Source organism: Nannospalax galili, unplaced genomic scaffold (assembly GCF_000622305.1).
Source record: "Nannospalax galili isolate Female #2095 unplaced genomic scaffold, S.galili_v1.0 scaffold305, whole genome shotgun sequence".
NCBI lineage: Eukaryota > Metazoa > Chordata > Mammalia > Rodentia > Spalacidae > Nannospalax > Nannospalax galili.
Window position 1 is genome coordinate 9793935 of NW_008356258.1, and position 23154 is coordinate 9817088.

A 23154-nucleotide genomic window follows, 5' to 3' on the forward strand; every position below is an offset into this window, starting at 1 on the left:
TTAAGGCTGGTCTGTCCAGTCCATTAAACATTATTTTCTCCAAATTTTTTCTTCCTTTAGAAAAAAATAATTTTGAATTACAAGTCAGTGACTTGTATTCTGCTGCTTCCTCCCTTGTGACCTTGGGCAGCCACCAATCCAATCCTTAGTTTCTTCATCTATGAAGAAGGTTAATGCCAACATCTTTCTCCTAAGATAATTTGAGAAATAAATAAAATATTTTAAGTACTTTGCATCATGCTAGACTCATAGTGAAGACTCCATGTTATATAACTTAGATTGCCATTAAGTCTCTGTCTCTAGTAAACACTTGAGATAATCAACTTATAAAGAGCAAAAGCTTGTTTTAGCTCATGGGTTTGGAGGTTTCAGTCTGTGATAAAGCCCCATTGCTTTTGGATTTGTGAGGAGGCTCCACAGTGTGGCTGGAGCATGGAGAGGAACAAAACTGTCACCCCAGGGCAGAGGAAGAAAAAGACAGGAAGTGGCTGGTGCCCCAGTCTCCCCTTTAAAAGGCTAACCATCCTCAACCTAACTTCTAATTAGGCCCCACCTCTTAAAGGTTGACCACCTCCCAATAGCATGTAGGCTGGTCACCCAGTCCTTATCATGGGTTTTTGGAGGACGCTTAGAACCCAGAAGGGCTATAGCACTCTAAGTTCAAGGACAGCTGCCTCTTGAAGCAGCTTTATGTTAAATGAGGAATTTTGTAGCTCTATTGGGAGGCGGGTTTTCTTCCTGTGAGGCAGTTAAGCCCCATCTGGGTTTCTCTACTGGGAGGAATTGCAGCAATCTTATTTCATTAGTTTAACTTAATCACTTCAGTTAGTTCATTTTGAAGGGCACTGAGTGTACCTGTCCTTGCCTTCCACCTTGTTTGAAGTGGAGTCTCAGCGCTGATGCATACAGCAGGCTGGCTGGCCTGCAACCTTCCAGGAATTCTCCTGCCTAGCCTCCTATCTCCCATGGGAGCACTGGGACTAGACTCTCTCTCTCACTATGTGTCCAGTGTTGATGTGGGTTCTGGGGATTCAAACTCAGGTATTTGTTCTTGCACAGCCAGTCTTTCACACTACTGAGCCATCTCCCCAGCCCAGATGTTGCTTTTCTTTCTATAACTAAAATGATGGCTGCAATCCTCTGTATAGTTCAATGTTTAAAGGATCAGCGATAGAATTTCTAGTTTTTCATTTTCCCTGAATGATATATGCCAGTCAGTTCACACAACCAAAACCACACTTGGATTTTTAACAGAAAGGGTTTATTTGTTCATTTGCCTATTTGTGTGATAAGGTCTCACTAGGTAGTACAGGATGGCTTTGAACTTGTTTCATCCCTCCTCAGCTTCCATTAAAGAAATAACATGATGTGCTGTGGATTATTGGAGAGTCTGCTCCCCAGGGCTGTGTCACTACCCATGCTCTCTCTGGGTGGGTGTTTTTCCTGAGTTCAGCCATTACTTTGCATGATGAGGAAGTCTGCATCCTTCTTTGCAGCTTTTTCTTTCTGTAGGGCTGCAGTTCTTGTGACCAACTATTGACCAGACTGGACAACCCTACAAAGATGGAACAGGTACCTCCTGTACCTCCATCTATGTGAGAGGCCATGTAGAAGGGGCCCCTGCCCATCAGCACTCCACAGAGGCTTGACCTTTGCTTCTAGTACTCCCCAGTTAGAATGCCTCTTCCTCTACTATACTACCTAGCTTCTCATGTTTCTCCCATCATTGAGCTTCTCTGAGTTTAGTTAGTACTAATCATACAATCTTCTTTATCTTAACCTATGTATCTTAAAGAGCAAGAGCCATTTTTTACGTATAGCATTCTTGCCACCATGATGGTCAGACTTTCCTATACTGTATTTGACACATACTAAATCTCAATAAATACTTTTCAATTTCAGTTACTAATGTAAGTATGCACACGTGCTCACACATGTGAGTTTCACTGAAAATATAATATGCAGAGTTCAATGCAGGAGCACTTGGCTGCGTGGCTTGAAAATATAGACTATCACCCATGGGTGCTTGTCAAACAGTCACAGACTCATGGATTTTTTTTTTCTGTGACATGTTACTCCAAGATTTTCATGGCTATAGCTAGTACACTATATAATTCATTTAGTTTAAAAAAAAAAATCTCATTACCTCCTTTGACTTACCTCCAGCCCACCCTCATGTCCTGACTGAGCTGAGATTCTTCCTGACACACCTGTCCTCCTGACTCAAAACTATTGGCAGTCTTGGTCTGTGTCTCCTGTCAGTATCCTCTCCTGTCCATGTAGTTAATAAGGCTCTTCTTACTAACATTTTTTGACATTTTATCACATGTCAAAAGTATGTTGACAATTGGGTATACATTTTCATTTATTTTCTTCACATATGAGAAGTCTTAAGGCTCAGAGGTATTAAATAGTTTATTGGTGTATTTTGTTCTTTTTTTTTTGGTCTTTTTGAGACAGGGTCTCCCTGTAGCCCCAGCTGTCCTGGAACTCACTATTATGTAAACCAGGCTGGCCTTGAACTCACAGAGATCCACCTGCCTCTGCCTCCCCAGTGCTAGGATTAAAGGCATGCACCAACACACCTGGCCCATATTGGTGTATTTTTTTAAATTTATTTTTACTTAAACTAAAAAATAAGATATATAAATATGTAAGTACACCCATGCATGCAATGCCTGCAGAGCCAGAAGAGGGTGTTAGATCCCCAAGAAATGGAGTTTTGAACAGCTGTGAGTCACCATGTGGGTGCTGGGAACTGAACTCAGGTCCTCTGGAAGAGTAGCCAGTGCTCTTAACCCCTAAATGGAGACCCCTGGGATCTTTTTTAATTGAACTTTTGCAATTTTCATACACTATAATTTGATGGTATCTAGATCCCTTCCCTATCCACACCTCCCCTTATTGTCCCCCCACCCAATTTAATGTACTCCAGATATAATTATATAGTATATAATTATATAATATACAATGCATGTATATTATTATATAATAAGGCTTAGCTAGTTTAATTTGTGTCCCCACATGTCCTTCAGTGTGGAGCCATTCACTGGAGCCTGATTAACTTACCAAGAGTCCCATGCTTGAAAGAGACTCTCTCTGTCATTCTCAGCAAACTATCTGTTGCCACAATTTCCTTAGGTGAGGTTGGAGCTTCTTACCCCCTTCCTCATGTCTATGCTAAAATTTTTTCTGGTTTGAGCTTGCATGGAACTGCATGCTGTCACTATTGCTGTGAGTTCATATGAGTAACTGACCAGCTGTCTGGATAACTTTGTTTCCTTATGGTCATCCACTACCTCTGGCTCTGACCACCTTTCTACTCCCTCTTCTGCAATGTTTCCCTGAGCCTTGGGAAACAGAAATTTGATATAGGTGTTCTATTCAGGGATAAGCACACTGCAGCCTCTTATTCTTTACACATTTGGTCAGTTGTGGGGTTTTGTGTTAAATCACCATCTGTTGCATTAAATAAAAAAAAAAAAAACTTCTAGAAGAAGTTGAGAGATGTATTAATCTATGGGTAAAATAATAAGTCATTAGAAGTCAATTGAATACAATAACTAATAGAAAACTAATATTAGAGTCTCCCCCTAAATATGCCCTCCAGTGCATTAGTGGCACAAATATTAAGGGTGTAACCAACCACTCTCTAATTAGATTTAAGCTCTTCTTCCTAGGATGCAGCCCATACCTGACATTGATATCAGACTTAGGAACCTGAGGCTACACAGGTCACAGAACATAGTAGAGTGTTATTTTTAAAAAAGAAGTATTACTTTCAAAAAACATCTCTGTAGTCTTCAAATATCTAAAATATCATTTTATATTACTAGAAATATGTGCAAGTTTATACAAAGTTGAGGATTTTGATTCTGAGAGGAAAATGCAATTATAGTGTATAGTGTTAGTCTTACAGCTAGAAAGCACACACCCACATATACACATGCATAATTCTTGTATGTACATGTAGTTAGGTTTTATACAATTCATTTTTATGTTAAGCACTTTAAAATTATATATTTAATTAAAAATTATTTTTATTATTTTATGTGTATGAGTATACTGCCTGCATGTATGTAAGTGCATCCGTGTCATGCAGTGCCCAAATAGGTCAGAAGAGGGTGTCAGATTCCTTAGAACTGCAACTATGGACAACTGTTAGCCAGAGCTGTAGGTGCTGTGATTTGAACCTGGGTCCTCTGCAAGAGCAGCCAGTGTTCTTGACCACTGAGCCATCTCTCCAGCCCCTGAACATTCTTAAGAAGATGCAGCATATGATTCTTATCTTCTATTGAATCAGGCAGTCTTTAGGAAATTGTCTGAAATTGTGTACTCCACACTCTTCTTTTGTTTGGCTAGGAAAAGGAGAGTATCTATTGATTGACTGATTGATTGACTGATTGATTGATTGATTGATTGATTGATTGATTGATTGAAAGTGTATCCATCCCAAAAACTTTTAAAATGAAGAGCCAGTGGTTGTGAGCTATTGGGGCTGGAAGGTTATTGGACCAGGGAGTAGGCAGTCTCTATGGAGAACAATGCTGAGATGGGTTGGAGGAAGTATACTGCAGACAGTAATAACAATAAAGAAAGGAAGCATTCAGGTTTTAAAAGCAAGAGGCTGAGCTAAGAAAGCCAATTAGGAAATGCTACATTTTGGTGTAGAAAATAGCACACCAAAGAGATCCCTGTTCTGCATCTCCCAACTCTGTTCAGCCTCAATGTGCTCTGAAAGCTTACTGACACAAATATATTAAAATATTTTTAAATGAATATCCAAAGTATTCCAAAGTTGTTCATTTTCTTAATATCAACACATTGTAATATATTTGCATAGTTTAATAGTTAATAGTGAGGCATTATGGAAAAAAATCTCTAGGCATAGATGTATACGTTTTTAATTTTTAAAATTACACCCTGTAGTTCTTTCCATATGAGAACATAGAAACCAGCCTGTCTCTTTCATAGCTATAGTAGTCCATTGTTTGGCTATATGAATGTCCACACCTGAGTGTGTTGTACCTGTGTTGGAGAGCTTGGATCAAGCTTGGTAAGAGCAAAGGTGAACATGCTTGTAGCTTGTAGCTTGTAGCTCCTGGGAAGGGTACAGTTCTGCGCTTATGTCAGTGTTGTCTAGAAATTCATGGCTCTTCTGGTTGTCCAACTGAAGCTATTGTTAAATATTTGTAGTTTGTTGAGACAATAGATCAGAAATATTATCTCAGTGTTGTATTCATTTGTATTTCCTACATAATGTTATTCCAAAGTTAAGCCAGAATCCTATGATCCTCAATGCTGGATAATGACAGCATTGACTAAAACAAGAAGATGAGAAAAGTGATGATTTAGGAGGGTTCTTTGATCTTTGGTAGTAAAGGGCATCCAAGAGAATGACCGCTCCAAAGAGATGGGAGGTTAACCAACAGGGCAGTTTGGAAGTAGTTACAGCATTAGGACTTGATGATTCAAGTTGCATTTCCTCTTAAAATTAGGCAACTGGATACCAAAATGCATGTCCTGGTGAATCTCACTGAAATCAACTTTCTTTCCAGTGCTTTCACATTTTTGTTCATCAAAAGCGAAGTACCAAACAGCCCATGTTCCGCAGACACTACACCGCTGATTACAGAGCAGGTGAGTATCACATAGGAGATGATTAATTTGAGACTTAAGATCAGGATGTAAGAAAAGACAACTCTGACACTCAGGAGAGAAGGCAGTGTTTTCTTTTACTCATGGCTACAGAAAATATCTCAGCGTATTGATTACAATGCCTCTGTGTCACAGCGGATTGGGTTTCCACAGTGGGGCTCCTTTGAAGCACAAGGCTTCCTTGTTCTGATGATAGATCTGTACTAGATGTACACAGGCAGCTCATTTGAGGATATTTGGGGATTTGTACAGTCTTGCAGAGACGAGAAAACAGCTTAGGGAGAAGGAGGCAAGAGGTTGAGAGGGAATGGATGATGGTCAATGAGGTCATATGCCAGTAGGAAATGGGCTTGATTTTCTTCCTGTTTATGCTTTTATCATTATCACGTTTTGCTTAATGGCAGAGACAGAAAATATATAAGCAGGCACTGCTTTGGTCATGAATAATATAAATTAGTCCAGAATAGCCAGTCAGTATTAAATATGGCCAAGCTTAAAGAGAGCTGGTACTGCCCAGGTGTCCAGGGGTGCACTGTGAAGCTGGCATGAACCCAACACCAGCCCTTCAGTCCCAGGCGTTCTTTCTGTCTGCAATGTGCCCAGACCACTTACCGCCCTCCGAGCCTGCACCCATTGCCCAAAAGCTTTTCTTCCTGGCCATGTAACCTCTGTGTCTTCCTTCAAAATTAACCTTCTCTTCTCCTTTCCTTCTTCCCCAGCCAAAACTTCCATCAACCAAGATGACATTGATACCTTTGTTAAATTGACTTAATTGATTAATTACTTAAAAGAAAGAAAGAAGAGATATATTACTTCCTGGGCAGCTCTAAGCATGGGTGTGTTTCAGGAAGAAGGCCCTGAGAGAATGTTCTTGTTTTTGCTGGCTTTAGCCATCTAGACACCCCTCCTAGTAACCGTCCTTTGAAGAAAGGAACAAAGTAAAACAACGAAACAAACACAACTTGGGAAAAGACACATGGGAGGCCTACTAGACATGTAGGCAAGTTGGAGGGGTAGAAAGAGCCAACTTTAATGTTAGGTGAGCACCAGGATTGGTGAGGATGCAGGTACTAGGCCTGAGCTCTACAGCATCAACTGATTCAGCACAGATGAAGAATTCAAATCTAGCTTTTGATCTCCTACAAGTTCACTTCAGCTGGAGGTCACAAAACATTATCATCAACAATGAAGATCTTATAAATTTGCTCACAAATTTTCTCAATTTAAAATATTGGCCTAACCTTGAAACATGGCTGAAAATATTTTACATAATTCAGTGGAACAGAAAACTTCAAACAGTGCAATTCAGTCAAAAAGCTGCAGAAAAATGTTTATTGATTATTATGCATTTGATTATAGTGGAAGTCTGAGTTTTTCTTGGTTCCAATTTCTCTGCAGTTTATTAAAATACACTAATGAATCACAAGAATTAATAACCTTTGTTATTTTGATTAAGTATATAAAATTGACACAAAGTGATCTATGAAAAATTAAGTGAAGAACTTGCCAACTGCCAAACCAATCTCACAATAAAGTATGGAATCAGAGTAGTTGCTGTGGACTCTCAGAGCTCATAGGTGACCTGTGTGTATGTTAAGGCATGTTCGAGAGAGAAGAACAGCTCTGAAAGTCTTTTCATCAACACTGTAATTCTTTGCTGAAAGTCCTTGTATTTGCATTTGTTCTGATATTTTCAACAGGTGATCAACACAACTCCAGGCCCCTGTGCCAACTCTTCCTGGGTGGACAGACTTTCTCCTACATACCACCACATCGTGTAAGGAGAGGAAGTTTCTCTCTCTCTCTCTCTCTCTCTCTCTCTCTCTCTCTCTCTCTTTCTATTTCATATTTGGCTAAAGTAAAGTGTCCAGAGAAATGAGGTCATACTCATCTGAGTCCAGGAAGAAAATGGCGATGCACTTCCAGCTCCTGGGACTAATGAGGTCCTTTTGTACCCCAGTGGATTTTAGGTACAGCGGTTAGTCTTTGGGCTCAGCTTCTTCAAGGAACAATAAACCATTGTAGTGTCTCTGATATCTCTGACTAGTTAGCTGGGAACAAAAGCAACTGCATTTTGTAGAACTTCAGCATCTAAAGCAAAGAGGTTGTACAATGACCAATGTGTTGTGATCGTTGACAACTTAATTAAGCAATCTGCTTCTTTTTCTCTGCCCAACCCAGGACTGCTACCTTACTTTAATTTTAATGTGTTGGATAGTTTTTTGATCCCAGATATCTGCTGTTAAATATATTAGAATGGTTTAAGTCCGTGTGGCTCCTACCCCCAATCTCCATTATGAGTAATTCACAGAGAAAGGCTCAACAGCAGCCTGTCTTAACTTGGGGTCCTGGAGGTTCAGTGGTTTGATTTTTCATTTTGTTCTGTTTTCCTGAAGACCCAAATAGATATTAAAACATATAGCATGCAGTATGCCTTTTACAATTCATGCTGTCTTGAACTTTGTATGACAGTAACCCCTTCTTTGGACTCAAGAACATGAAGCGGTGTTTTGTTTTGTTTTGTTTTGTTTGGTGCATGATGGGAAAACATTCTGTCACTGAGCCATGCATCCTCAATCTACAGGCAGACAGACGGTCTTTACAGTGGTAAAGAAATGCTATAAATATCTGAATAAATTAAATGCCTGAAAGAATGAACAAAAATAAATTCTGAAAATATTAAGTATGTAATTGTTTGTGCATTCAGAATGAAAGTTTCCCAACAAAAGGTTTTTTTTTTAAATATTTTTCTTCACAAAACATTTCCTTCCTTAAGGAACACTATTCAGAAAAGAGTTTTAGGGCTGAGGCTATGGGTAAGTGGTAGAGCATTTGCCTAGTACACAAAAGACCCTGGATCCATCCCTAATACCACCAAGAGAAAAAGAAAAAGATTTTTAGTTTCAGTGAGACTTAGTCTCCATCTTGATTGTGTTTAGGCCACTCTGGGATCATGATGTCCTGTCCCCATACAAGTCAGGGATTTCTAGTGTGCATAGAATGTGTTGGCAATGTGTCCTGAGAGCTCTGGATTCCCAGATGCCTCAAAAAGAGATTGGTTAAATTTCTTAAATGAGAAGGATTAAAATTGACAAGGAATTTAAGGAGATTTGGTTTTGGTCTTTTAAAAAATTTGTTTTATGTATATGAGTGTTTTGCCTTCATGTATATTATAAATGCATGAAGTGTGCAGTGCCCGTGGAGGCTAGAAGAGGGCATTAGATCCCTTGGAACTGGAATTATGGATGGTTGCTAGCCACCATGTGAGTGCTGGAAACCAAACCCATGTCCTCTGAAAGAGCAGCCAGTGCTCTTAATCCCGGAGCCATCTCTCCAGCCTCTTTTTGGTCTTCCTTGAGGTAACGTCTTACTGTGTACTACAGACTAGCCTTTGAACTTGGACTCCTTCTGCCTCAGTCTCTCAAATGTATAGATTACAGGTATGTGCTACCATACCTTGAATAATGGAGTTTTGCCTAAAACTGTTTCTTCTCTTAAATCATTATTGTTTGTATCATGACAGAGGGACTGTCCTAAAATAGCCATACTCTCCACATCCCCCAAATCACAAGAAATACCTGTTCTATGCAGACAGGGCCCATGGCTGAGGAGCAAGCAGGATTTCAGTGTTTAAAATGAAACTTTTTTTTTTTTTTATAGGATAAAGGAATTTTTACCTAAAATATCCAGATTCTTAGGTTAAATCAGTACTTCTTAACCAAGCCATAGTCAAGTCCGTGGACCTTCATGATTGTTCCAAACAAAAGTGTATTTGTCTTAGTTTGTCCTTAGTTTAACAAAAGTACATTTTTGAGAGAAACATGAGAGACATAATGTACATCCACAGATACCTCACACATTAGTTTGAGAACCAAGATTTTATATGCCGTGTAAAGCCAGTGGTAGCAATAGTCTCATTGGTAATGATGCTTTGCAGTGATGCTCCCTTTTCCCCTCTGTACATTGTTTTCTTCCCCCATTACAGTACAGGGCTGAGGCTGCATCTCTATCCTGCTTGATACTGTGGGGTGTGACTCTCCTGGTCACAGAGCTCAGCATAGGCAGGTAGCTTCTGCTGAATTGCTTAAGATGAGCATATTAAAGGAGGCGTGTTTCTCAGAAATACTGCCTTGGGCCAAGATTCACAGTGATTTCTTTTGTTTCCTCAGGGGCTGCAGTCTCGCAGTAATATCTGGAATACTCTATGGATGTACATTTGTGCCAATCATTTACATCAAGGACCACAGCAAAAGGAATGACAGCATATATGCAGGGGCTAGCCAGTATGGTAAGAGAAAAAGGTGTTCTAGTCCAAGTCCTATCCAGAAGCATGTATCAAAAGGTTTATTATTCACTGATACATTGTGATTATGAAAGGCTGTGATCGAGTCAGTATGTGTGCAATTGGTCTTTTTCATTTGTAAGTGATGAAATAGAAAAACACCAAAGAATAGAGGTAATAAGGGACTATTGGAGTGTTTTATGGGATCTTTAACATACAAATGGAATCAACTCCCATCAGGAATCATTTCCACTGCTAAAAGAGATCTTAGCACAGGGTTTCTAGCTTTTCATTAAGATTTGGAGATTATTTTCCAATTAGATAACCTCTGGGGAAATATGCATTCTGCATTTTTGAAAAAGCAAATGTGTAGTACAGAATATTTTAATCAAGTGAAGGTCAAAGTGTAGCCTGTTTAATCAGAGGATATTATTTTTCAAGCACAGAGTAGTCTATCAAAAGGATTAACATAATGCCTCCAGCTATAAAACTAATATCTCAGGAGTAAACCAAACATAATATACAACAACCATGTGCAGGCTGAAAAGGAGGCAGAAGAGGATCCACAGTAGGGGTTCTGCAGTTCCGACGAAACCGGGCATACTTAAAGAAGCAAGATCAATGGATAAAGTAAAGTTCTAGGTTCTGTGGTGTGGAAAGTCAATATAATCTATAACCAGGTAAGGGAGAAGTTTGAAAAGCAAAAGCCATAAGGAAGGAAATTCATGAAGCAGGCTTACAAGTGCAAGGCCAGTTTAGTAGTCTATACTGTATAGGGGGTTCTAGGACTAGGCTACTTTCTTGAAACTGTTTCAAAAAAAAAAAAAAAAAAGAGATTGTTGTTGGGTTTGAACTTGACTTTGGCAGAGTGGACAGTCTTGGAAATGTCACACAGATACTTTCTTCCTTTCTGTATTTAGCCCCATGTGCAGTTCTCAAACCTTTTATTGACCTCCTTTCTTCTGTTAATATTTTACATAAATTTCTTTGTCTTTTTTCATTTTTAATATTTTTTTTGAGAATTTCACACATGAATATTATATTTGCATCATTTCCAGACCTCCAGTTCCCTTCCAACTCCCTCCCTGTCCCCACTCCCTCTCAATTTCTGGTCCTCCTCTTTGATTGTTATTATTACGTATACATAAATTTATAAATGCATATGAATATAATGCACTGAGTCTATTTAGTGATGTTGTGTGCTTAGTATGAACTAGATAACCTATGAGAGAGCTTATCCCTGAAGAAAGCTGATTCTTCTTCCCTCAGTATCCAAGATTAAATAAAACTCAGATAAATTAACTGACAGGAAAAAAGGATAGAAAAAATAAAAGGAGCCAAAATAAGTTTAAAATCTTTGTACTACACTTGTGCATTTGCTTGAAATAAGCCATGAATTTGGCTCTCGGATTTCTCATAGCCACAAGGAAAATCAAATCAGTCTCAGAATTCAGTGAACAGGAGATAAAAGCAACTGATTGTTCAGGAATAAAGCTCTTCTCAGTCCCAGGATATAATAAACACTGTCCTCAACAGTCCCCTCATATAAATCCACAATGAGTTTGTAGAGATTGTTCTTATGATTCTGGCTGTAAGGATATAGCCTGATGGGAACATACTCTATTGCAATTTCTCAAAAAATAATCCTCAGACGGTGTTACTTTTTACTTTGCTTAGCAATGTATGTATCCTGTGCTCTGTTGTAAGGACTTTTCAGATACTAAACTGATTAACCCTAATGGAAACTGCCTCTATTGTTATCCTGGTTTCTTGGGTGAAACATTAAATCAGAGAGCAATTAGGCAATTTTCCCAAGTTCCACAGCCAGTGAGAAGTAGAGGAAGTGGAGAGTACATATGAGGCTGTGTGTTTAATCACTGTTACGCTGCTTTTGTGTCTGTATATGGATACACTGCCTCTATGATTTACAGTAGGATTTACAATTTAGAAGAATGGGCAGACTTGACATTCATGGTTTCATCAACTAACACAGCCACTTTTTGTCAAAATTGTGACAGAAGCTTGAGTCCAAGGTGGATTTCACAGCCAGGCGCCTGTAGTGCACCCATCTGTGTTTCAAAGTGACACCTGCTCAAGCTGTCAATGATATTAGGTTTTCCCAAGATGGGCCACCACCGTGTGTCACTGCTCCTTCTTCTCTTGTATCTAGGTTGTGATAAACAGATAAAGCTGACTTTTAAATGGCTTCCTAAATGTTCTCCTATATAGCTGTCATCTGCAACAGAGACACTAGTCTCCGACTGTACCAGCAGGTCATATAGCAATGCCATTCATACACCCCCATTTTTAAAAAATATTTTATTATTTTATTTTATGTATATGCAAGTATTGCCTGCATGTAGGTAAACACACCCGTGTCATGCAATGCCTGCGGAGGACAGAAGAGGCCATCGGATCCCCTGGAACTGGAGTTACGGACAGTTGTTAGCTGCCATGTGGGTGCTGAGATTCAAACCTGGGTCTTCTGCAAGAACAACTAGTGTTCTTAACTGCTGAGCCTTCTCTCCAGCCCATACACCCCCATTTTTAAGCCACATCCTCCCTGCAGTCTACCTGGACTTGCTGCAGCTGCTACAGTTCTTAGTAAAGTGACCTGAATAGCTTCCTAAAAGGGCTGCTTAGCATCATAGTCACATAATGTTTATTGTTTCTTGTTGACCTTTCTAAAATGAATATGAAAACTAGCCTGTGTGATTTGATTATAGTTAATTTTATGACTTACTATTTCTAAATCTTAAATCTGTTCATTAAAATTCTATACAAATAGCACATGGAAAAAGAAAATGATTAAATATAATTAATGGTTCTTTTGCATTTAAGGTTAGTTTTATGAGTTTGTTTTATTTTCAGAAATTAAAGTGTACTTGGGATGGTTAAAATGATGTTTGAGAGTTTCATAATTGTATTTGCAGATTTAGACTACGTTTTTGCACATTTCAGTGGCATCTTTCTTACAAGTACAGTCTACTTTCTGGTCTATTGTATAGCCATGAAAAATAGTCCTAAACTGTATCCTGAGGCAGTCTTACCAGGTAAGAACATTAACAACACAAAATCATTACTGTGTGAAAGCACGAGTCTCAACTCATTGAGGCTCATTGAGCTTGAATAATCCAGTTTCTGAGGGGGGAGGGGAGGGGCATATTTCTTAATTAGGTAGGCCAAGCTCACATGAAATATGAAGTATTAAAAAGCCAAGAAACTGTACACAATATGCTGCTTATTAATATAAAACTCCAAATTGTTGGAACAATGAGTTTGGAGATGTTTTTGGGGCTAAAAGCTCTTTTGGACAGGGAACTATTTGGGACACCAGTCTTTATCATTTTTATTTTTCTACCACTTAAGAATTAATATTATAAGTCAGAGCGTTGTGCCCCTACTTTTTTTAGTATCAACAGATAGGAATCTGCAGTCACTTGGAAAAAAACAACAGTTCTTCCAAGATGTAAAAGAAAAAAAAAAATGGCTGTAGAGTTCATAGCAGGTGTGTTAAATGCAGCTTTAAGTCATAATCCATTAAGCATTGATTGTTAAAACAATAACAGTAGTTTTTCATTGAAGAGCTTTTTCCATAATTCAATTCGGAATATAGGTCCAAAAGTGTAAGTGATTCCATTCTTTTGAATGTCATATTGATTTATGCTAAGGGTACCACCTTCCAGAAAATGGTAGAATATTTATTGAATGCCTAGCTAAAGTATTATGAAATGTTTAGCTAGTATTTTCATTTGAAAGCTAGGATTTTGTTTTCCCCTGGCGCTAGTATCATTCTCAAGCTCTCTTCGTTTCCTGTCTCTGATTTGGAGTAAAAGCTGTTGGCAGGAAGTGCTCAGACCTGCGCTTCTAGGTTTCTCTCTCTACTCGCAGTCTCTACCTCAATGATTACTTCCTTTATCAGTAAAAGGAAAGGCTTGATCCTTGTACCCATAGCAACCAAGAGCAGAGAAATTATTTGGCTTCTAAAGTGACTATCAGGCACAGCAGAAGTCCCTGCTGGCCAACGTTCTTGCAAAGATGCTTTTCCCTGCACTCAGTCCGTGGTGTTGAAAGAGGGATTTTCCAGGCGAAGACCACGTCTCAAGAATGTGCGCTGTCCCGTGTGTTTCAGGGTTCCTCTCAGGGGTGCTGTGGGCCATCGCCACCTGCTGCTGGTTCATAGCCAACCACTCGCTGAGCGCCGTGGTCAGTTTCCCCATAATCACTGCGGTAAGTAGCCAAAGTGTTGGATTCGTTTCAGGAGTAAAAGTAAAACACTGGGGTAGATAAGATGCCAGCTCTCCAGTCTCCAACGTCCCTGACTGCAAAGGCGCGAGCATTTAGGACCTTGTTCCAACAGGATCGTGGACCCCTGGTCTTCTGTGTCCTTGCAGGTTTTTGCTCATTTTACCTAATGTCAGTTTGGATGCATTATAATTTTCTATTCATAACTCTATCAATCTCCATTTGTATAGTGGTTTATAAATATCGTAAATGTGAAACTAGGGGACGAAGAGATGGTTCAGTGGTTAAGAGCGCTGGCTGCTCCTCTGAGACCAGGGTTCAGGTTCCCAGCACCCACATGGTGGCTAACAATGATTTGTCACACCAGTTCCAGGGGATCTGATTTTCTTTTCTGGCCTCCACAGGCATTGCACTGTATGTATGTTGTGCATATATATATATATACATATATATATACATATATATATATATGTATATATATATATATTCAGGCAACACACTCAAAAATAAAAATCAATCTATCAAAAAATTTTAATAAAAAAATATGAAACTAAAAGCACTTCAAGACTCCTCTTGACACTAAGTTTCGGGGCATTTAAGGAAATTTTCAGAAAGGGCTTGCTTATGAATGATGCCCTTGATCACAGCAAACACTGCTGCCTGCTTCATGTAGTTTTTAGGTGATAATTATGTGAAATATAGGTAACAGGGAGACAAAAATGCTTCTTTTGACATAGTGTAATTCCTACAATTATCCCCATTTTGAAGATGAGAAAATTAAGGCATTAACAAGAACACTGCCTAAATGACAGAGCTGGTAAAAACCAGGAACTTACCAGCACAGTTTCCACATCATCACTGTAGAATACAACTTAGACCTGTTTCCATCTATTGTGGTCCAGGGACTGACGTATACCCAAGAATTTTCATAGTGTTAAGTTCTTCTGCCCAGTTGTTCTCCTTTTTCCCCAATTTCTAAACTTTCTTCAATCATTTTAGTAGCAGTAGCATACTTGTGAAACCTATAAAACTATTTTTCTATTATTGTTTTAAGAAAAAAAAACCATCTTGACTAATCTAAAACAGACTCCATAAAAGTTTGATAAAAGCAGCTGGGTGTGGTGGCGCATGCCTTTAATCCCAGCAGAGGCAGGTGGATCTCTGGGAGTTCAAGGCTAAGCCCTGGGTTCCAAATAGTATCTTGTTTATTTTTCTTTATATGTATGAGTGTTTTGCCTACATGTATATAAGTGCACCCACATGGATGCACATGGGTGCAATGCCCATGAAGGCCAGAAGAAGATGTCAGATCCCCTGAAACTGGCATTACAGATGGTTATTAGCCACCATGTGGGTGCCGGGAACAAAACCCTGGTTCTCTGGCAGAGCAGCCAGTGCTTTTAGCCACTAAGCCACCTCTCCACCTCCTGTTCTTTTATTTTTAAAATAGAGTCTATATAACCCAGATTGGCCTCAAATTTGAAATTCTCCTGCTTCAGCCTCCAACGTGTTAGAATTATAAGCATGTACAACCACATCTGGCCTAGATGTTTCTATATTCATAAAATAACTTTCAAATGTAACTAAATTAAAATAATACAAGTTATTTTTTCTCACTTAAAGAGTCTTCATATTGACTTGTAGAGAATATATTCATTTCTAGCAAGTTAAAAGAAATTTCATTAGCTCTAAAATCGTTATAAAGGAAAGACAAGGAAGGGAAGCCACTTCGTGTTAAAGAACCCCCTCACCTCTGCTCCCTGTATTCTCTAAAAATTCCAGAACTGAATCAGTTCATCCAGAAAACTTGGCTACTTAGGTCAGGATCAAGCCTGCCTCTTTTTTCAAAGGCTGACTTATATATAATTTGTATTACTTTACCAAAGGAAAATACATAGTTCAAATGGCCAAAACAGCTGCACTTCCTAAAATGCGCTCCCCATTTGCCCCTCCTTTGCCTGGGACATACTTTGACCCCAACTTGCATTACTTCAGCACAGCCTCACTTCCTAAAGTCACATTCCTCCTCAGGAGTGCTGAGAATGTGGCTACACTAATACTTAGAAAATAATCCCTCAAGAAGCTTTGGAAGGCAGTGGTACCTTGTGGTCCTGTCTTCTAACTTTGAAGGAAAATGAATTTTCAGGACAGAGAGGCTAAAGATTCCTGAGCAACCTGCATGACATTGTATCAAATCCCCTGGTCTATTGTTTCTCGGTAACCCACCTCAAGGCATAAGATTCTCATTTAATTTGGATTTAGAGGCTCAGCACTTCGCCTCACTGATGTCACACAGTTCTGTTGACCTATTTCTCTGGCTCTTTTGATGTTGACTTCACAGATGTTGATAGAGAATAAAACATTTTTATTGTTTCCTTTGCATGTCAGGAACAGAATCAAACTGTTGGCTGTGCCATGCAGGCAGTGGGGTGGCAGTGGGAGAGAACACTGTGGAGTTGTTCACTGAAGCTCTTCCAAAGAGAGTCCCCAGTCTCACATACCTCCTTCATGAAGGCCATGGTTAAGACAACTCCATTTTTTTTTCCTTGCTGTTGAAAAATATTAACACCAAATCCAAATAGCTCCAAGGTTTCAGGCCGTAGAAAAGTACCCTTTCTCTGTCTTATTTCTTCTCATTTCCCATTTCTTGTCCTTGCTTCCAGCAATTCCTGCACTTTCTTGCATACTTTTAGCTTTCCATATAGCCTTTGATATCCATTTGTGTTTACTATTAGACAAAGTTGATGGGACTGTGAGGGGACATGATATGTTTATATGTACATTGCCTGTCAGGGAGAAAACATATCATTTCTTCAGTTACGAGACTGTCTAATGAATGCTGAGAAAATTTAAAGTGTGCCCACACACTTTATCTTATCAGTCCCTTTATAGATGCCTAAGAAGTAAGTTAAATAGCCAGGTATAGTGGTGCACGCCTTTAATCCCAGCACTCGGGAGGCAGAGGCAGATGGATCTTTGCAAGTTCAAGGCCAGCCTGGTCTACATAGTGAGTTCCAGGACAGCTGGGGCTACAGGGAGAGCCTGTCTCAAAAAGACAAAAAAAAAAAAAAAAAAAAAAAAAAAAAAAGTAAATTGAATAGAAAAATAAGCTATGTGCTTATTAAAATATGACTTTTTGTTTATTCTTGTTTTTTATAGTATTGAGGATTAAACCCAGGAGTTCCCATACACTAAACAAGCACTCTAGCACTGAATTATATCCATAGCCATTTGCAAACTTATTCTATCTTTTATTTTAAGATAGTCTAATTAAGCTACCCAGGCTAGCTTTGAACTCACTCTGTAGTACTGGCAGACCATCAACTTAGAATCCTCTGCCACCCACATGTGTAGCTGGGACTACAGACATACCACCAGGCCTAGCTAAAATGATTTATTAAAAATATATTGTGGTATTGTCAAAATAATAACAATAATGACTGTGGGAAGAAACAACTAAAAAACTCTGTGTTTTACTTAAGTTTTCAAGATTTTTTGATTAATGTGGATCCAGGGTTTAGATTATGAATTTTTTGCCCTGCAAATATTTATGTTCTGTATGGCTTGCTAGATTTATTCAGGGTACAGTTACATGAAAATATCCAATAGAATTAAAGTTCTTATTCTTGTTTAAGGGTCCTGGATTTATAGCTGCATTGTGGGGCATCTTCATTTTTAAGGAAATACAGGTACGTATGCAAAGACAGTTGCTATCCCCAAATGCAATCATTCCCTTTCTCTAGGAAACTAGGAAGTTTTAGAAAATTCTTAAACTCAAAGGAGAGCAAATTGACCCCCTGAGATCATTATCCTTCAGCTGTGTAGATAATAAGATCGAGCTGGGCAAAGTGTTCATATAATTAGGTTGCACAGCACTTGTAGCTGAAGCCCTATTTTTTAATTCAAGTAATTATGTCGACATAATTTACTAATTCACCATGAACATTTGAAATCACTCAAATATATTCATTCTTGAAACAAATACTGAGGGCCAATTCTGCACTAGTATTAGCATCTAGCTAAAAGTAAAGACTTTGTAAACTAGGAAAAATATTTTGGAGACCTAAAGCCTTTTTAGTAGGGGGTTCACATGCACAGATGAAGAGGGGTTAAAGTATGGGTGCTACATAAGCTGACCCTATCTGGAGGCTTTAGGGAGCTGCAGAACTAGACGCCTTCTCTAGGAACCTCACAGGGAGTCAAACAATTGACCTAGCCTTGACCTAACTTACAAAGACCCAGCTCTAATCAAAGGCAAATTAATGTGCTCTAACCTAATTAAACTGCAAGATAGAGCACATATTTTTCATCTTTTGATTACATCTAAAGTGTCATTAGTCTTGATAAGAGCTATGAATTTGAAAGCACAGCTCCCTCAGCAGTGTTTACACCCTCCCCTCCGCTGCACACTGTTTCTGCTCTGCCTGGGTTTATAACTCAGACTTACCTCTGCTCTCTGCATTTCTCAGTGAGCTGTAGCCCCAAGACCTCTAAGAAGGTGTCAGGAAAAGAGGCCAAATGAGACCAGAAAAACTCAGTTTTCAGTGAGAGTTATGCTGTGTTATGCAGGACAGCCAGCCTCATGTACAAATTAGCAACTTGGCTGCTTCTGCCTGACCCTTATTCCTGGGCCAGCCACATTAACATACTGCTTCCTAGCTTTCCTCTAAAGCAGACCTGGTCAAGGGCAGTAAAGAGAGAAAAATCCCTCCCTTGCATCCTTGCAAGGGCAAACAGGTCTCCATAGGCAATCCACTGCTTTGAGAGCCCAGGTTTAGTGATGCGCCATTGACTTCCTGGACAGCGGGGAAGAGGCTCAGAAAGCCAGCTGTGAGAATCACCCATGGACAACACTCATGGTACTGCCTGCACAAGTCCACTCCCTACAAGAAATCAGTCACCTCTCCCCACAGACACAGCACCCCCTTTCCACAGCCTTCCTTAAAGTTTGCTCCACATTTAGATAGTCTGAAGCTCTAACCCTGGCCAAGTCCAGTGTTCAGAGTTATCACGAGAAGGCTGTCTGCACTCGCACTGCAGATGTAAATCAGGCTGTGTCCCCATCACCCACAGCCTCCGTGATCCTCTCAGAACCCTGTGTGTCCACTGCAGAACTGTAATTGATTGTAATTAAATCATTGTTACTTTTCCTAAGAAAACAGCCAGTGGTGTATTGAGAATTCCTGCTTAGCAGATCTATCACTTGAGCTTGGGGCTAGAACAATTGGTAAGGGCTTACCTTGAAGCATAAGCACCTAGGTTTTATCCCCAGAACCAATGTAAAACAGTCCAGGTGTGGTGGTGTGTGCTTGTATTCCCAGTACTGGGGAGACAGCGAAAGGAGCATTACTGGGGCTCATTGGCTAGCCAGCCTCATCTAACTAAATGGGTAAGCTAGGGAAAGTCCCTGTCTCAAAGATGGACAGCACCTGTGTGACAATACCTAAAGCCTCCACATGCATGCACACACACACACACACACTCACACACACACACACACACACACACACACACACACACACACAACTGTAAATTAAGACTTTTCTAAAATTAGGGAGTCATTAGTCCTATTTTCTGTGGAATGCCCAACTCTTGCCTTACAGTGTTGGGGTCTGTCTCTACAGAGTGTGGAAACCCACCAGCAGTCACTCAGAAGAAACAGTCAGGACAGGGAGGGCACCTGAAACCATTCAGGTGAAAAATGGTCAAGGGAGCTAAGATATTGACCAGAAAAGAGATGCCTCTGGTACAGAAGATGGCTGTTTTTTAGGGTTTGAGAATTTAATCTTGAGAGAGAGAGAGAGAGAGAGAGAGAGAGAGAGAGATTAAAATCCATCTATGTGTACCCCTAAAGACAGATCTTACCGAAAATGAGGTATTTCTGCTTAACACAGGAAGATATGTCTTTGTGACTCAGAGGATGGGCTGGACTACATTGGGATGAGGTTCTCGGTGGGTTTTGTCTTTAACTCCAGTACATGGTGGGAAAAGTCGCCCTTCCTCACTGCTCGCCTCTTTCTCTCTGTCTTCCTCACCCTTTAGCTCCACCTCCATCCCCACTTGTGCTCCTGCCTGCTTTCCTCCGGCTGGGGCGGGGGGCGGGGCTTCAGCTGCTTCCTTGCTCTCCTTGCAGCCACTCTGGACAGCAGTTGTCCATCCTAAAAATGCGTACATTTTCCAGAATACAAATCTGGTCTTTCTGCACACCTGTCCCTTTAATGCCTCCTTCCTGTTGCTGGGGAAAACAGAGCCCCCCACACAACAAGGCCTGTGAGCTCCCTAACACTCTGCGGGCTCCTGTCTCCATGCTCATCATCTTCCTTTCTGCACCTGTCCTTACTCCAGGCACACTGAATCCTTTTGGTCCCTGAAAACTGTTGTTCTTTCTACCACAACAGCATCTGCACAGAGGATTCCTTACTCCCGGAATCTCTACCTGCTGCTCCCTATTCCTTGGCCAACCCACTGATACTCATGGTTAAAAGATCAACTCCCTGCCCTCAGTTTAATGAAGAATCCCGGAACACCACGGGCTGTACATTCTTTTCTGTGCTTTGTCTCTCAGGGAGTGCACTGTGGGTTCTCACAGGTGTTTATGAGTGGTTACATTAGTAAGAGTCTTGCATGTTTTTATAAGAGAATATTCATGATTGCCAGGAGAGGGCAGGGAAAGAAAAGTATACCAGCAGCTAGAACACACCATTAGTAAAGATCCCTGGCAATCTTAGAAAGACAACCTACGTTTGTACATCTGATTTATTCATGTACAATTTTATTCAATACTATCATTCTTTTTACTACTCAGGGTCACCGAAACTACTTCTTGATCATGATTGCATTCTGTATCATCTTGGCTGGAGCGTTATGCACAGCTTTTTCTGAAATCTAACTATTCACTACCAGACCAGCAGATGGCAGTAGACTCTAGGAAACCGCCTCTACCTGAGAAGCTAGCACAGTCAAGAACCTAGCTCCTCCATAGCAATGGATCTCGGCCACTCTGGCAATGAATGGCTACATGACTGTTAAGCCCACAAATGTGAAAATGAAGAGAGACTATATTTCAGTCAACGTAAATAAAAACTGCTTCTGGTGAGCTGTTAATGAAGGCAGGCTCTCAATGGGACTTATCTGAGTTCTTCCAGCATCCTGAGGAAGCTGGCTTCAACAATGTCTACCTAGTGTTTCATAATCTAGGAATCATGATGGAGTTCATGCAAAAAGAAGTTTCCATCCACATTCCTCCTAACTTATCATTGAAGAAGAGCAGAAAGAAATACATTGCTGGCAGAGGGGAGGAACACAGACACACCTCATGGAATTAAAGTTCAAAGATAACTGGATGCTTTGAGAGAGAAAGCACATGTCTGGTTGATAACTGAATGTTTTAAAATCCACTTCATTGTTTTTATAGTCAACGCTTATTTTTACTTTGAATCAGTATTGCTCGGCGATTACATCACCTGTTCTTTTTAGCTCAAAATGCTTTTATTTCCAGATAACATCCATCCTCAGAGAGCAAGTTTCCACCTCTGGGAATGCGTATGGAGTGTAATACATACACAAGCTCATTTGTGTTGTGTGCCCTTCCAGATCTGGAGAAGAATCTAGTGTTGTTAAGGATTTTAGTTTCTCAGAGGCAATTTAAAGGGAGCATACTTATTTGTATACACAACTATTTTTTTTCTGAAATAATTGCCCAAAATCATTTTAACAGAGATTTTCCGTTTTTTCCTGGTTTAACTGATATCTAGTAGAACATGGGAAACATGTTGGATTTATTCTTTAAGAAAACAAATACAACTCTTTTTTAATATTTTATTTTTATTTTATGTGTATGAGTGTATTGCCTGCAAGTATGTGAATACACCCGTGTCATGCAATGCCGCAGATGTCAGAAGAGGGCTTCGGATTCCCCTGGAACTGGAGTTAAAGCTGGTCTGTAGCCGCCATGTGGGTGCTGGGAGTCGAACCCGGGTCCTCTGCAAGAGTAGTCAGTACTCTTAACCGCTGAGCCATCTGTCCAGCCCCAACAAACTCTTAACACAGTGTTCATTACCAGGATTTCTGCACCCTTAAAAAATAAACTCTGTGCGCATCGTACCTATTCCCTCCTGATGGGCATTATTTTGCTGTGCTAGAAAAACTGAGTAGTTTTCTGCTTGAATACATGGACTCTGAAGCAGCCTGTGTGAGCTTATACCCCACCACTACTTCATCTTCACTCTGTGGCTTTGGACCTGAGTCCTGGACATCAGATGCTTCTCTGTAATTCTGTTCACAAGTGCCTGGTTCGTGACCAACACTGTAAAATTGTTAGCTATTATTACATGTTAATTGAGGGAAACACAAAGTCTACAGATTGGAAAACACTCCATCTGAATTACTGCCTTGACCACTCCCTCGAGTGGTTTTGTTCCTCCAAATCAAAAGTAGCCCTGGAGTCCTGTTTAATCATGATAATATTTAATCATAATTTCTTACATTACCAATTTTAATTTTAACTTGAAATGTCATTAAATTATACTGATAATTTTTGAATAAATTAATATGATATAGAAGGTGTTTTTCTTCTTTAAATATATTGTGGAATTGTGTGGTGGATAGCACTTAATTATTCTTTAGTTGTGATTGCCAGTGGATGTGCAGAATTTTATTATTATTTTGTTTTTTATTTTTATTTGTTTTTTCACTATGTAGCCCTGGCTGGCTTCAAACTCCCTATTTAGGTTAGGCTGGCTTTGAACTCACAGAGATCTGCCTCCCTCTGCTTCCAAAGTGCTGAAATTAAAGGTGTATGCCATCATACCCAGCCCCATATGCAGAATTTTAAACAGGAAGTAAAGAAATTGCAGAATAAAAATGATTAAAAGGCCTTATTCTACCACCAAGCAATGTCTGCAATGTATAAGTAGTATATACTACTTATATGATAGTTTTATAACATATTCTAGTTATATTAATATGTA

The 23154-nt window shown here is 39.7% G+C and overlaps 1 protein-coding gene across 2 annotated transcripts in view; it reads left to right on the forward strand.

Moving 5' to 3' along the window:
• Tmem144 (transmembrane protein 144) overlaps window positions 1–22085 on the forward strand; it is a 34189-nt gene extending 12104 nt beyond the window's left edge. For both annotated transcript variants that reach the window (XM_008854315.3, XM_029556759.1), the window contains 7 exons: window positions 5559–5640; window positions 7359–7435; window positions 9828–9946; window positions 12874–12993; window positions 14073–14170; window positions 17821–17874; window positions 20991–22085. In XM_008854315.3, the coding sequence (XP_008852537.1) occupies window positions 5559–5640; window positions 7359–7435; window positions 9828–9946; window positions 12874–12993; window positions 14073–14170; window positions 17821–17874; window positions 20991–21074 (634 nt within the window). In that variant the 3' untranslated portion in view covers window positions 21075–22085. The remainder of the gene's footprint in view (window positions 1–5558; window positions 5641–7358; window positions 7436–9827; window positions 9947–12873; window positions 12994–14072; window positions 14171–17820; window positions 17875–20990) is intronic.
• Window positions 22086–23154: the final 1069 nt, after the last annotated feature.